Source organism: Myiozetetes cayanensis, unplaced genomic scaffold (assembly GCF_022539395.1).
Source record: "Myiozetetes cayanensis isolate MyiCay16 unplaced genomic scaffold, myiCay2020 scf4, whole genome shotgun sequence".
Lineage (NCBI taxonomy): Eukaryota > Metazoa > Chordata > Aves > Passeriformes > Tyrannidae > Myiozetetes > Myiozetetes cayanensis.
Window position 1 is genome coordinate 58,661,068 of NW_026087631.1, and position 14,099 is coordinate 58,675,166.

Consider the following 14,099-nt stretch of genomic DNA (forward strand, 5'->3'; position numbering starts at 1 on the left):
CTGCAGAAGATTGAAGAAATACAGAAAACTGAATAAAGAGAATGACATGTGATGCTGGGATTGGCTACTGGATATGAAAACTTCACCTGCAGGACACATTCCTGTCTGGTCTCTGCCAGTAATCCCTAAAAGCCATTCCCCAGCCATGGCTTTTATTGGCACATATCTAGTTACTTAGGTGGTCTTAACTTAGGTCAACTGCCCAGTGTGGAGATGTCCATACTGCAACTTGAACCATCTCAGCCTGGAAACTTGTTGGCAAAATAGCAAAGACTCAGTAGCAAAAACCACTAAAAATGAACAGACACATACAAGTATACAAGTGAGGAGCTGGATGGGAGTACTTACTGAACTGGCCTGATAGTACTAATGTCACACAGGAAATACAAGCAAGAAAAATGCATTAATTTAAAAAAATTAAAATGTTATATACAGTAAACTGGCTTTACCAAAAAACTGCCACAAAAATTAATAACCAATTATTAGAAGGAAATTATGGTGGAGGCCACAGGGTTCTCCAAATATGATTAAAGCCTGCCGTTCTTTCTTATTCAAATCAATTCTGCTATTGCACTTCATAATGACAAGGAGTGCAAGTCATTTAATTGCCATTTAATTCTCGACAGACTGAATAATCATGATAACTTGTTGGTCAAGCATAAATTATAGAAATATATTTCTATATATATTTTCAACCAATCAATCAGTTTTTGCAAATAAAAGTAAAACTGTGCCATAAAGTATATTCAGTGTTGACTTTCCCATTAAGTTAACTTTAGCACTTTCTGAGATGGGTCTATTAAGGCTGATCATACAGTTTATATGTATTCATATATATATTCATAATTTATATATCAGCAGGACCTGATCCCTCATTTTTTGCTATTTTCTTCATCAACAAGCTACATTTCTTCATGTTCTTTGCTGTTACAGTAACAAACCAATTTCAAAGGGCTTTACCAGCAGGTAGGCTACTGCAATGCTCTGAAAATCGTAGCACCCTAAGCATTAAGCACTTATACACACCTGTTTGGCACATTAAAATAAAAGTTGCACATAGGGATTTTTTTCTGTGATTATTTGTGTGCTGTAATGGGAAGAACTGCTATGGAAGCACGAGAAGGCCTTATTTCATTATCTAAGCTAAGATGTTTTAAGGTTCAGTGGGAATCAGATACCCAAGTTCCCATGAATTGGACAAGAAACTGAGAGATGATTTAATTGAAAAATACAGTCCTAACCATTTCCTTACTAGTAGGATAACGAACAGATTAGGTATGCTTTCCTGTAATGTTGAATATTAAGATCAGATTACCACAAAACATCTCAACACAGTCCTGGCACTGTGTGTGCTCGTTTTGCCATTTGTATCAGAAACCCTGACCTCATCTGACGCAGATATCGAGGCCAAGCAAGATCATGACAAATAGCAAACAGAACAAAACCATCAGTACTTGAAACTATACATGAACTCAGCATTCTCAGTTTTCTGTTCTGGTCTAAATGTTTAGAGCAACAGTTCCCTTAAAAGGTGCAAGAACTGTACCACAAACCACCAGTGGGGCTACAGATACACTCTACCACTCTTAACAAAACATCTTTACTGAAAGAGCAGCTGAAATGCTTCCAGAAATCTATCCATATAATTATTTGTTTATACTTAAACAGTAGTTTGTCCTAACAATTTATCCTTTTATAATAAATATAAATTCTTAAACTCTTTTTTCTCTTTTACACATTGACAACACCTATGCACAAGTCTCTCTCGTCTGCTTCATATTCTAGTGAAAAGATTTCAAGGAGTGTGACACCTGAAAGGCCTACAGTTTATGGTCTCCATTAACACAGATCAAAAATTATCGACTGGATTTGCAGTTCAAATATTAAACAGGTCTAGAAAAAATTATTTTAATGTAACAGGCCTAAAGAGTCTCTTTTTAGACTGGTAAATTTTTTTCCGAACTGTATATGGAAGTGGCTAAAAATTTTCACTTCTCTGAAAAACAGCAGCAACACTGGCCATGTCAAGTCCAAGTAAAAGTACTACAGAATACAGAATTTAGTAAAAATGCAACATTCTGCACAACTGAACATGAGTATTTGGAAGAGATTAGCCTAGATATAGTAACAACTTTTCTCTTATTTCCAAAAGTGCAATTCCATTGAAGATAATAGGACAAATACCATGGTCCTATATGCAATAAAGAGCTTAAAACACTGAAGATGGAGTTTGTTATTTTCTATTAAAAAAAAAAAACAAACACAAAACAAAAAAAAACCAACCACGAACAGTGGATCTAGCATCCCTTGCGGCAATGAAAAGGATTTTTCTTTTGCCACAGTAGTTGTTTCTGAGAAAAATGACACAACCTATATTAACATGCAATTGTCATAGCTCGGATTCTGTATGCATTGCAAACAGGCTTGATTTCTGTAGGAAAGTTCATTGAGGAGCAAATTATCCAATCTCTGTTTGTAATTCCATCTGTGGGTCATTGTAAAACCTTGCTGTCTTGGTGTGCTTCTCAGTGTCTTAACAATGTCCACCTCAGATGAACAAACACACTTTCCTTTCCTTAAACAGTGGTCAAATATGCAGGCTTTTCCCTTTCATTTTAGTTGTCATGTCACAAACTTTGTTTTATGTAACATGATCCACTGGCTGAAATTAGCAGAGGAAAAGCTTTGCAGTCACATTTGCTCTCCATGTAAAATGATGAGCACCCACTTGGTCAAATAGTAGGAAAAGGCGCCTTTTTCTGGCCTTAATTTGAAATCATATCGAATCTTTGATGGACATTTTTTGTTTCCTAAAGAAATACTTACTGGTTGCTGTAGGTGAAGATGCCTCACCTTCAGTGGATGTAGTGATGGGTTTAGTATCTGTCATGGTCAGGGCCACAGGTCGCACCGCACTGTGATGGGGAGAGGGTGCCAAAACTGGAGTAAAATGGCCAGGCACTTTCCCTACTACTTGACCACTGCTGTTAGGCTACAAAACAAAACCAAAAGAATGCCTTGTGAAATATATACATTGCATTTAAGGAACCTACCTACCTATCCTAGGGTTTTCCAAAATGTCCATCGTTGCAGTACCTGCATTTTGGAACGCGTTGTTATAGCGATGCCATGAATTTATAGGAGATATCTGCCATCAGGCAGGTCTCTTCTCTGATAGGTAGGACATGCTCAAGTGGTAGTACTTTTTGGTAAGGTTTCTCTCCTTTTGGGTGCAACATGTGTCAGATAGTTTCAAAATATATTTGCTGTTCAGGCAGTGTCTGTGTACCAAAACCCAGCAGGAGTAAACTAACCAGGTAGAGGCCGTAATGTATGAAATATGAAGAGTAAATGACTGATGTGAAACCCCTGTTTTCACATGCCATACTACTCTGGCTTGGAGGATAAAGACTTGTCCACAGAGATTACTCATACTGGAAGGCTAACAATTCATATGCTTGGGAACTTGGATTTGGATACAATGCACTATAATACACACATCATAACATCTGGCCAAAAACCACCTACCAAAAACACAGAAGTGTTTCATAATGGGAACTTTCCAAGTCAAGAGCATAATAAGTAAGAACACTTCTTTCACAGATACAAGAGGCGGTCTGTGTATGACCTTATGGTGCAGGTCATAAGGTAATATGCTACTTTATACATTTAGGCACATCTGAATTTGGCAAAGTTGACTAGTAAATGTATATGTTTATCCAGTGTTTAAACATGTCTTAGACATTCTGCAAGACTGTAAATACTCCAAAGGTAAATAACTTGCAATAAAAATCAGTTAGTAGTAAATGTTTTTTCAACAGTGACTGATAACTTCTGTCTTAAACTGATGGTGTAATATATGAACCACAAGCAGTTTAAAAAAGCCGTACAAATTATGAAATACGGGAAATCTTTTTATCTGAAGGATCTTGTCAAATTTAAAATAACTTGAAGACATGGACTGATAAAGGACCCAATTCAACTGATTCAAGGAAAGGTTAAAAGAGGTAGGCAAGACTTTGGTAATGAAATAATAATCAGACAATTAGTGAGACAATAATGAGACAATTAGTGCAAGTATGTGAGGAACATAAACACATAGAAGAGGAAGGAATTATTTGGAAAATACAGGAAATACATACTTGGGGTAATGGAATGAAATCAAGAAGGAGGAAATTTAAAACTAATAGCAGGAGAAAAGTCCTGGCAGTGTGATCTACTAGACTTTGCAAATGCACCCAAGGGAGAGTCAGAGACTCTTGTTTAGGACATCTAAAACTAGGCTATCAGAAAACACTAGAAAATATAAGTGCAAATGGAAACCAATCTGGTGCCCGCAGGAACACTGAAAAGTTAGCAGCCTATTTCCCTCCTTAAAATCACAAGCCTTACAATGAAAAATAACAGCAAAAATGCACACTAAACGGCCAACAAACTATCCCTCTAAATGAGAAAAAGTCACTTCCTAAACATAACTCTTGTCAGTAAGATCTGCTTGCTATGTTGGACTGGATTTTCACAATGTTTTTAGGAAGCCTGCTGCAGAGGTAAACCCTCTCTCCTGTCTTGGCACCTCAGCTGTCCACACAGCCTGCTGGAGGGAATACCACCTCTCAGTTGGATCAGGTAGCTCCTAGGTGAAGTCACTGACCTATGACCAGAGGGCTACCTTAGGAGCCTTAGCTTATGTGGTGTGCTAACATCACAAAAACAGTTGAGAATCCCTTACCAAAATCATCAACTTTTATTAAAAACTAAGAAAGTAGATTTCATGGAGCGTGTATGGATTGAAAAAAGCAGTATCATCAGCTTAAAAAAGTAGCTGTCTCCAAAGACAGATTGGAATAAATGAGAAAAAATTAGAAGGACAGAGCAGGAGCCCAAGAAGATTACAGCACTATATTGTTCCATAGTGATCCCAATCCAATGGCTCACATGGAGTCCACCTTAGCCTTTGTCCATATTGTCCAAATGAGCAAACCTTTTCCTTGTTCATTTATAAGACAAAGATTATACTTATACCTCATTCTCTTGTAAACCAGGTTTTTCCCTGTGCAATACACAACGGCAGTGCAATACATCACACACTTCATCCAATTAGAGGGTGAAATCCTGTCCTTGTTGACATCCACGGGGAATTCACTAGTGATTTTAGCAGATACAGTTTGTGACTCCCCACACACATTTCTTTTCTTTTTTTTTTTTGTTTTCCCCAGTTTCTTCTTAAATGGTAGGTATTTCTCTAAATCTGTCTCACACATAAAACTAAGTGCAGACACTAGGTTTATTTTCAATTCACACTTCTATGATTATCTTTGGAAACACAAAACTAAAAGCTTTTGAAATAAAGATCTATATCCTGGACTGTGATAGTTGATAGCAGTAGAAGCTCATGAACACTGACTGTCTTGCATGTCTGAAGTCCTCTGACCAGCTTTAAGTTTTTAGTTCAAAGAGGGAAACCTTCTGCTCAGAAGCAGCTCCTTCGTAATCTTATTGAAAACTGCCATCTAGAAATAATTTTGGTGACCTGTTCTCCTTTTAACTTTTACAATTATGTCAAAAGATATTTTGGCATGGAAATTACACATATATATTTGGAGAGTATCTGCTTGAATTACAAGTACCAATATCTGCAGCACATAATTTAATAGAAATTAATTTTGTCCTTAGATAAAATCAGTTCTAGGTTCTAGTTCTGGTTTTCTCTGAAGAGATTCTTACAGACAACTGCATTACAGGTGAAAAATCAACTGTTACCATCAAATAGGGTATCAACATGCCTATCAACGGATTCACAGAGAGATGATGCCTGAGGCATAAACCTCAAGCAAATTCCACAGAGGCAGCTGTGTTAGATAAACAAGCTGTGCACTTGAAAATCGGAGAGGAAAAGAAGTAAACACAATAAAGGTCTGGCAAATTCAACCCCGATTTGTGCAGGTATACGTTTTTCTACTATTGGATTGGAGACTAATTTGATTTTCAGATGTGTTACATCTTCAAGTTTTTTAATCCACATGATCTTGAATCGCCACAGTTTAATTCATTCATGTGCCCAAAGCCACAGATGAGTTGTATTTGCTGTACTAGCTGTAACATAACTCAGAATATCAGAACTGTTCCTATCTGATGGTGTGCACTGTAAACACTTTCAGTTAATCCTCAGGTCTGAAGTCTGAACAGAAACCTGTAACAGACACTAATATGGACTTCCTTAAAGTCAGAATTCACTACACATTTTTTCCCTGATGGGATTTTACTAACATATTTATAATCAGGAATTAATTAACCTCCTTTTGGACTTCTGTTTAAATATATGCCCAAATATCAGCACATTTACCCTTAGGTATTCAGTTACATTTCAGGACAGTGTTTTGTCATATAGATCACTATTTCCAGTGTTACAAAAGTCTTTACCATAGTAAAATGGCAACCACTAGCATTTACAGAAATTTCACTTACCTATTAAACAATTCACATAAAGTGTTTGTTACTTAAATTTTCAAATATATTTGGTGTCTAAATCTTCACCTTTTTTTAACAAAATAATTGTAATGATGACTTTAAAATCCAAATTAAATAAATCAAATTCTCTTTGGAATCTTAAATGTATAGCATCTTCAAATAAACAATTAAGAAAGGCCAGAAATCATCTTAATCTGTGCACATTCTAGATATATATTAAATTCCACCTAATTACTACACTTGAACAATGATATATTTGCATCTCAAACCACAGGTTTTTAATAGAAATTCTGTGTTTCACAAGAAATTCTGTGTTTCACTTTATTATAGCCAGGTGATCAACTGGATGCAGTGTATTTAGAAATACTGTCACCCATTTCCTCTCAACAACTCCACTCACTTATAATGACAAAGTTCAGATACTATGCTGGACAGTATCACTACAAAACCATATAACAGTGTAGTTTTGACACCACTGATTGAATTAATTTTGTTGATGAAGTTATAGAAAATCCAGTTCTGCACATTTTGGTTCTCTGTTGATATACCAAATATCTTACCTTCACATTTGTCTACACATGCATAAACCTGAAGATCATAGTTCACAGATCATAGTAACAGATCATCAAAAGTTCTGTCTGTGAGCCCATCTCCTTGTGCTCTGTGGTATCCACAGAGGGTGATCGATGCTTCAGAAAATCTACAAGTAAAACAAACCAGTAGTATTGCTCATTTTTCTAACTCTCCCCCCTCTCCTTTTTGCCTAGGGTACCCTAATGCTAAATCACCTGTAAAAATCCTATAGCCATGTTATTATTCCAATGGAGACAGCTCACTGGTACAGCAGACATTTTCATGTGTGGAACACATGGAACTATTACCTATTTGAGTAATAATAATTATAATGCCTTTGAGACTCTGCTAAACATAAGGGAATGGCATTATAAAAGCACCACCAGTGAGCCTGTAGAAGGCATTTTAGGGCAGTTCCCCCTCAGGTTGAACCTGGTAGGTTCCAGAAAGCATTTCCTTAACAAGAAGCAAGACTATACAGATTTCCTCTCTGCTATGGAACACTGTGATAGCAACAGAAATGTACTTTGCTTTTTGATAGTGCCCCTTACCACTTTTCATAAGGATGAATCTCCCTAGTTTCTGTACTAGGAATCTGAGTAACTCATTGCGACAGCACATCTTACACAGACCTCACTCTGAGATGTCATACAAAAGCTTTATCTGGTGTGACATGCAGCTACCTGCTTGAGGAATTAGCCTTAGAAAAAACATGTTGTTGCCAATTCTTGGCTGACAAAATCCCTGCTGTACTACTTTCTATAAGAAATCAAGGTGCTGCCTTTGATCTATAAAGCTCTTAGTCTCATACATTTGAGAAAGCCTTGATGAAATGCTGCTGAAACTTACAGTAACTGCACAGTTTCAGCAATCCAGGTTTAGACATGGATACCATAAGATATTCTAGAGTTCTCCATCTTGAAGCACAATTTTACTGAGCTCGTAAAATCTGAGTTATTTGTCAACAGGTAGAGCACAAGGAAATACCCATCTTTTCTTGTATATTTGCCTTAACAACAGGGTAAGTTTGTGTGACAAAAGCATGGGAAAGGAAATCCCTTTGTAGATAAATGTTCAAAAGATATCTTTATGTTACGTGGTATTTCGTGCACTCTGAAGACTTATACCTATGCATTTAGAGCAGATTATAAAAAGTAATCTGTTACAACCACAATTAATCTTAAAATGCCTTGCTGATAGATAGCATTAAGCTAGGATTCTTTTGCTCTCTGCTTTCAAATCACAATGCACGTTGTTTTATTTAATCTCCAATAATTTCTTAAAAATTACAAGTAAGGATTTGCCCAAGAAGCTGAAAATAATTAAATGTCAACAAATAAAGGTGCTAGCTATACCGAAGAAACCACATTGCTTTTTTTGGCTTATTCTGCTAGTACTTTCCCAAGAACAAACAGGAAACCCTTTGACCAGCCCAAACAGAGCCTCATAAGATTCTCTTCTCAATGCTAAATGACTGTAGCAATTGTATTGAAGAATGACAAAGCATCTGCCTGATGTTCTTGAAGAGTGTGCATGTCTTTCATTGAACAGAAACTTGAATATCCCAATCAATTATGAGAGGAAAATAAGTGGCTTCCAGAAGCAATTCTCAAGCACTTCAGATATTTCTGTCTTCAGACAAAGATAAACCAACAAAAAAAATAAAGCTGCAAACTAACCCACATTGCAAGAAAGTACATTTTACCAGGCCCAAGAATTTTAGTCACCATACAGGTAGCAGTTCACTCTGACACCACATATGTAAGCCATTTATTGTAAGAGAAAAAGGGTCCAATATTTAACTCCTCCAAACTGGAGTCAGTTTTACCATATCACTGAAAGCTGCATTTGTCATCAAAAATATCACAATATTTGATCTAAGGTTACATGTGAACTGTGCCCTTAAAATCCATATTCAAAGAGTTTGAAAGATTGTCTACTTCTGTTTGCTTGGTTCAGTCAGAAAAAAAATTCTCACTGATTACAGGATATTCTTCAGCAAAATTCACCTCAACTGTTTGCTTTCCCATTATTTCCTTCATCACATTTGCTGATCCTTCTTCTGTGATTCACCACACTTAACCAGGAAATTTTTCTGTTTAATTCAACAGTGCATTAAGTTGGAGGTTTTGGTCTTGTTTTCAGCCACACAAGTGGTGTTGTGCTTGATTTGTTCAGGTTCATTGGAAGCCTGATTTTGATACTATAAGCTGATTCATACACTCTTGAGTATTAAAACATTTCAAGTGTGCACAGTGCATATTTATGTTTGTGTGTATGTATGTGTGTGTGTGCACACATATACATAGACACAAAGGTAATGTTTCCTAGGATTAAAAGATTCACCCATCTGGAATCATTCAAAAAAGGAAATACATGCTTGAAATCTGTGGTAGTTTTGAAAACCTCAACACACTGTAGATCGATAAACACCGTAGGTGGGTTAGACCCATATGAATAAATTAGTTTTTCCTGAAACTTACAGTAACTAGTATCAGTTGAAGATACCTACACACCATCATAACACAGATACATACTCACACACACAGTCTTAACAAGTAACAGAAATGCATAGCTAAGAAGAAAAGCATTGAAATAAGTACAATTAAAAGGGCTCAGCTGAAATTCTTAATCAGTGGAAAGTGCAGCAGTTCTCAAAACCCTGGGAACTTTTCAGAGTACTAGTTAGAGACAAGTCCAGCTCTATAGCTAACAAGGTTCATTTCTGTTCAGTACATTTGTTTGTTTATTCTCCAGACTGAGCAGGGGATAAAAAGCAGATATTCATGAAACCGACAGCCACAGCTCCCTTTTGTTTAGAATCATCCATTGTTGAATCATTTTTCACTGCAGCCAAAGGGCCTGTTTGAACTTCCTGACTGTTCATCACACATAATTTGGAGTATTTAACATTATGTCAAGAAAATTGCCCACTGCTTCCCACCATGGAAACCTATGGGAGCTCTATATCTTTAAACTAATTTTACTTAAAGTATTCCACTGAATAGCATGACTGTCTCACTATAATCAGTGCAGCAGTAATGTAATTAATCTCAAAATTGCTGTGGGGATACAAGGCATCTCAGTTGCCTGTCGTAACAATCTAAATTAGCGTATTACTGAAAGATGTTGGGGAGGAACAGTTCATTTTAGGTAAATGCTGTCAGGGTATCCATCCTTTCTATTTCTACAGATGAAATTGAAATGATCATCATAGTTCTCCTTTTGAAATCCAAATGAGTATGTTTTGAGGTGGGAAAGTATAATTAAATTTGATGTGGTATTCCTACAGATGCAGTTTTGCATTTTATAATAATTAAATTTGTCTGAATAAAAATTCATGTTTTATTTAGAAAAGAAAAACTGGTTTGGCTCAAAGCATGCCATTGTATCAGAACAATTCCCTTTTGTCACTGAAACTTCACAGACGGTTGATTCTTTTCCTAAGCAAAAAATTAATCCTGCTGTTTTACTCTTTGTACAGTCAAACTTCAAGTGTTCTATTTAGGGATATTTTGACTGGGCATGCAACTACTCCAATGTACAGCAAATACCAGAGGTGAACTCCAAGGAATTAAATTTTAAAAAGATTCCACTGATAATGGTGATTAATTAAAATAAAATGTGGTGAATAGCTGATGCAGATGCCTGAAATGGCATACGTGGTATTATTTATCCCATTCCCTCTTCTCAGGAACTAAATCCAACATCAAATGAAATTAAAAACCTTGCCCTAATATAAAGGCTACGAAAGCTGATTAAAGTGTTAAATTTAGGCCAGTTAGGTCTGTTATTCCCTACGATAGCACGATACAAGCGTATGAAGTGTTTTCAGATTGTTACTGCTCTGAAAAAAATCAGCAGAATAAAATTTTATCTTTTAGGGTCCAAAGATTAGTCTTTCAACCAGAGGTAAGAGAAGAGAGCTGGGCAAAAAATTGAAGGCGTAACTCCTGCTCAGTTAATATACTCCCCAATGTTAAAATTGTAAGATAGCGCATTTTTCAACTGTCTGAAAGATAGTTGGGGTTTTTTTTCAGTAATGATCCAAAGCAGAACACGAAACAATCCAGAGAGATTATTACCTAATCTGCTCCTTTAACATATATAAGAAATCAAAATGTAAGTAAAACAAGCACTGAATAATTAAAGAAAGGCATAACAGTAAGGGCCTGATTTAATTTGCATAATTTTTCCCCTAATAGTGCCTAATTAAGACATCAGTTTAAAAAAAAATCCAACAGAACTCTGAGATTTTCTGCACTGAATTAACGCTAAGGACTTTTAATGGGTGTCTTAATTAGACTTTGTTATTCATGGAAATTTTACACAAATTAAAATCAGGTCCTGCATGCAACATTCCCAGCTGAGTCTCAGCAAAAATGCTATATGGGACTGAAAGACTTTTAATCCATGTGCAATTTGTATTCTAAAGTCGACATACTTCATGATCACTTTTTGGTTTAATTTGCATTAATATTGTAACTAACAAAAATCACAGTTAAGATTTCTCCCTTCAAAGTAAATGTTAGTTTTTTGGACCCACTCGTTCTTTTGGTTTTGGTGTTTGGTTTTTTTGGTTTTTTTTTTTCAATTAAATGCATAGAAAGTCATGCAGCTGGACCAGGGAATTAGCCCAAGGGGACAATAGCTACCATGACCTTCTGCACAGCTCAAAGGGTCTGTATCTGTTATTCAACATAGAAAGTTTGATTCAGTCTCAAGTTCTATTGCTGTTGTGTCCAAAATGAATGCTGAAAGGCCTGTCATTATTGATGAAAAACAAAACAAATGAAGCAAACAAACAAAACACAAAACAAAATGCTGTCATAGCAACCCCTTCATCCCTGATAAGACAGTCCTTCCAAAGAAAACTAACTCTTAGGAGCAGAAAAACCTGACCATTGTCTCTTCAGTTTACATTCCAAAGGCTCTTCCAGAAAACATGCTAAAGTATAGGCAACAGGGCTCCACAAGAACCTTTCAGGCAAGGCATCAAAAATAAATAACAGCATGAGCAGTAAAGATTAGATTACACTGATGTTGGAAATATTTCATGTATTGACAGACCAGGTCTCAACTGCGGTTTATCCTACAGTGCAGATCACATGCTAATGCTATGTGCTGGTGCTCTCATGGAAAGTAGTTCTGCACACAATCCTTCACAAATTACTTCACTAATGAAAAACATGTTAATTTTCTATATCAGACACAAGACTGAATCAGCAGGTGCCAGCAATGCATCTGCTACTGCATGTTCTCTACAAAAGGAAGGAAAAAAGAATTTGTGTGGCGGTGCTATGCTCACTACGCAAAGAAATTTCAGGTGCCTATGGAACCAGGTAAGCATTACCTTGGTAGAGTTTATTTTCATTGCCAGCCTATAAAATATACCATGTCCATGTGTGTGCTTGGATAGATATATATATATTTCAACGCACTCCTTGCTGCATCCTGCAGGAATTTTGCCTCTGGTGGCCTGCATGAACAGAGGCACCAAGCCTGCAAGAGGGATGTAAGACCAGGACTGCCCTGTTACTGCTGCCAGGTTGTTCCATCAGCGAAGTATTTTTCTTACACTTGACAGAGCAAATGGATATGATTACCCTGTACCCTTTATTCAACCGTGATTAATAGAAGAAGTTGTATCACTCGTATACCATCTCCCAGATTTCTCTGAGACCGGAACTGGAGAGATACCAGTCTAGATGCCCTGGAATTCCTCATAGGATTTGTTTTGGAGGGTTCGCATCTTTTTACAGTACCTGGCTAGTCTGCGGGCTGGACGGGTCGTAAGAAGGTACATAATTCTTCAGAGTATCCTGAGGATTCAGGTGGGGAGGATATCTGATCGTTGGATGAGAGAAGTAGCTAGATGGGGCAGGAGGGAGAATAGCTTGTGCTGGAAATGGCAATGGTGAAGGTGGAGGTGGAGTTCTAGTTGAGATGACTGGAGAAGATAAAATAAAATTAAAATTACTTCGCATCTTGTTTCTTCTAAAATTCTTCACCTCTGTGTTACAGCAAGAAAAATAAAAAGTCAGTTATAAATCAATACACTGCACTCCTGTTTTACGGCATTTTTATAGAAAAACCTACAGTTCCTCCCCTCACATAATCCCAGGAAATGGAAAGTGCAACTGTTTCAAATTTGTAAATACTGTATCTTGTTTTGGGTTTATGAGTTACGCCATCATATTTAATCCATTTTTTTCTTTAAGCAGTTACGGTTCTTCAGCATAAAAGGCATTTCAACTACACAGTTGTACTATCTGGAGCCTAAATAAAGAAATCAAACACTTGTTTACAAAATAAACCCCACACTTTTATTCAAAGCACTACGACACTGAGGAAAGTAAACAAGACCCAAGGAACAGTTAGTGATTCCTCATTGCATTGCACTCTATCTACCTTATCTGGGGACAGGGGAAAATGTCTACTTAGCAACATTGCTATGAATATTTGCTGACCTTTACGAAAAAGCTAATGAACATCCAACTTCAGATCCTGGAAACCAATCCATCTAATAACATCACCTCTGACAAACAAAGAAGTATGTACACTTTTCTTTTTTCTTTGAATTCTCTTTCTTTCCATTTCCCACAAATATACACTTCTCCAGTTATAATCTGTGTGCAGTGTCTAAACAACTGGCATTGTTTTCATAGTGAAAGGAATGTACAGTACATCTTTCTACTGCCAAGTTGTTGGTCTGAAAGTGAAGAATTTTCTTCTACCACACTCCACAAGAACACAGTTTCCACCTTTACTACACATCAAGAGAGCAACTACTTGGTGTAGTAAAAAAGAGCTACTAAGTTCAATGGAAATGGAGAAAAGACATTTTCATTTTTATCAGTGGAAAAGTGCAAAATTGAGTCTTTATAAGCAAGGTTTTTTTATAAACTGCTCATGGTTCTCTACTGTATCAGCACAAGGTGCTTTTCTGGACCACCTTTCACATCTCGGGTTTTCCAGCTTAATTTTTAAAGCTGACATAGCTATTTTTTGGGTGCTGCTCACTGACATAATACAACAGCCTGAAAAAAATAAAAATA

At 36.6% G+C, this 14,099-nt stretch overlaps 1 protein-coding gene across 7 annotated transcripts in view; it reads right to left on the minus strand.

Annotated features, from left to right (window-relative positions):
- NFIB (nuclear factor I B) overlaps window positions 1-14,099 on the minus strand; it is a 169,954-nt gene that overhangs the window by 26,682 nt on the left and 129,173 nt on the right. For 3 of the 7 annotated variants that reach the window (XM_050328718.1, XM_050328721.1, XM_050328720.1), the window contains exons 8-9: window positions 12,807-12,991; window positions 2,827-2,992 (exon numbers count right to left, since the gene is read on the minus strand). In XM_050328718.1, coding sequence (XP_050184675.1) covers window positions 2,827-2,992; window positions 12,807-12,991 — 351 coding nt within the window. The remainder of the gene's footprint in view (window positions 1-2,826; window positions 2,993-12,806; window positions 12,992-14,099) is intronic. The other 4 variants (XM_050328719.1, XM_050328722.1, XM_050328723.1 and 1 more) reach the window with 2 other exon arrangements.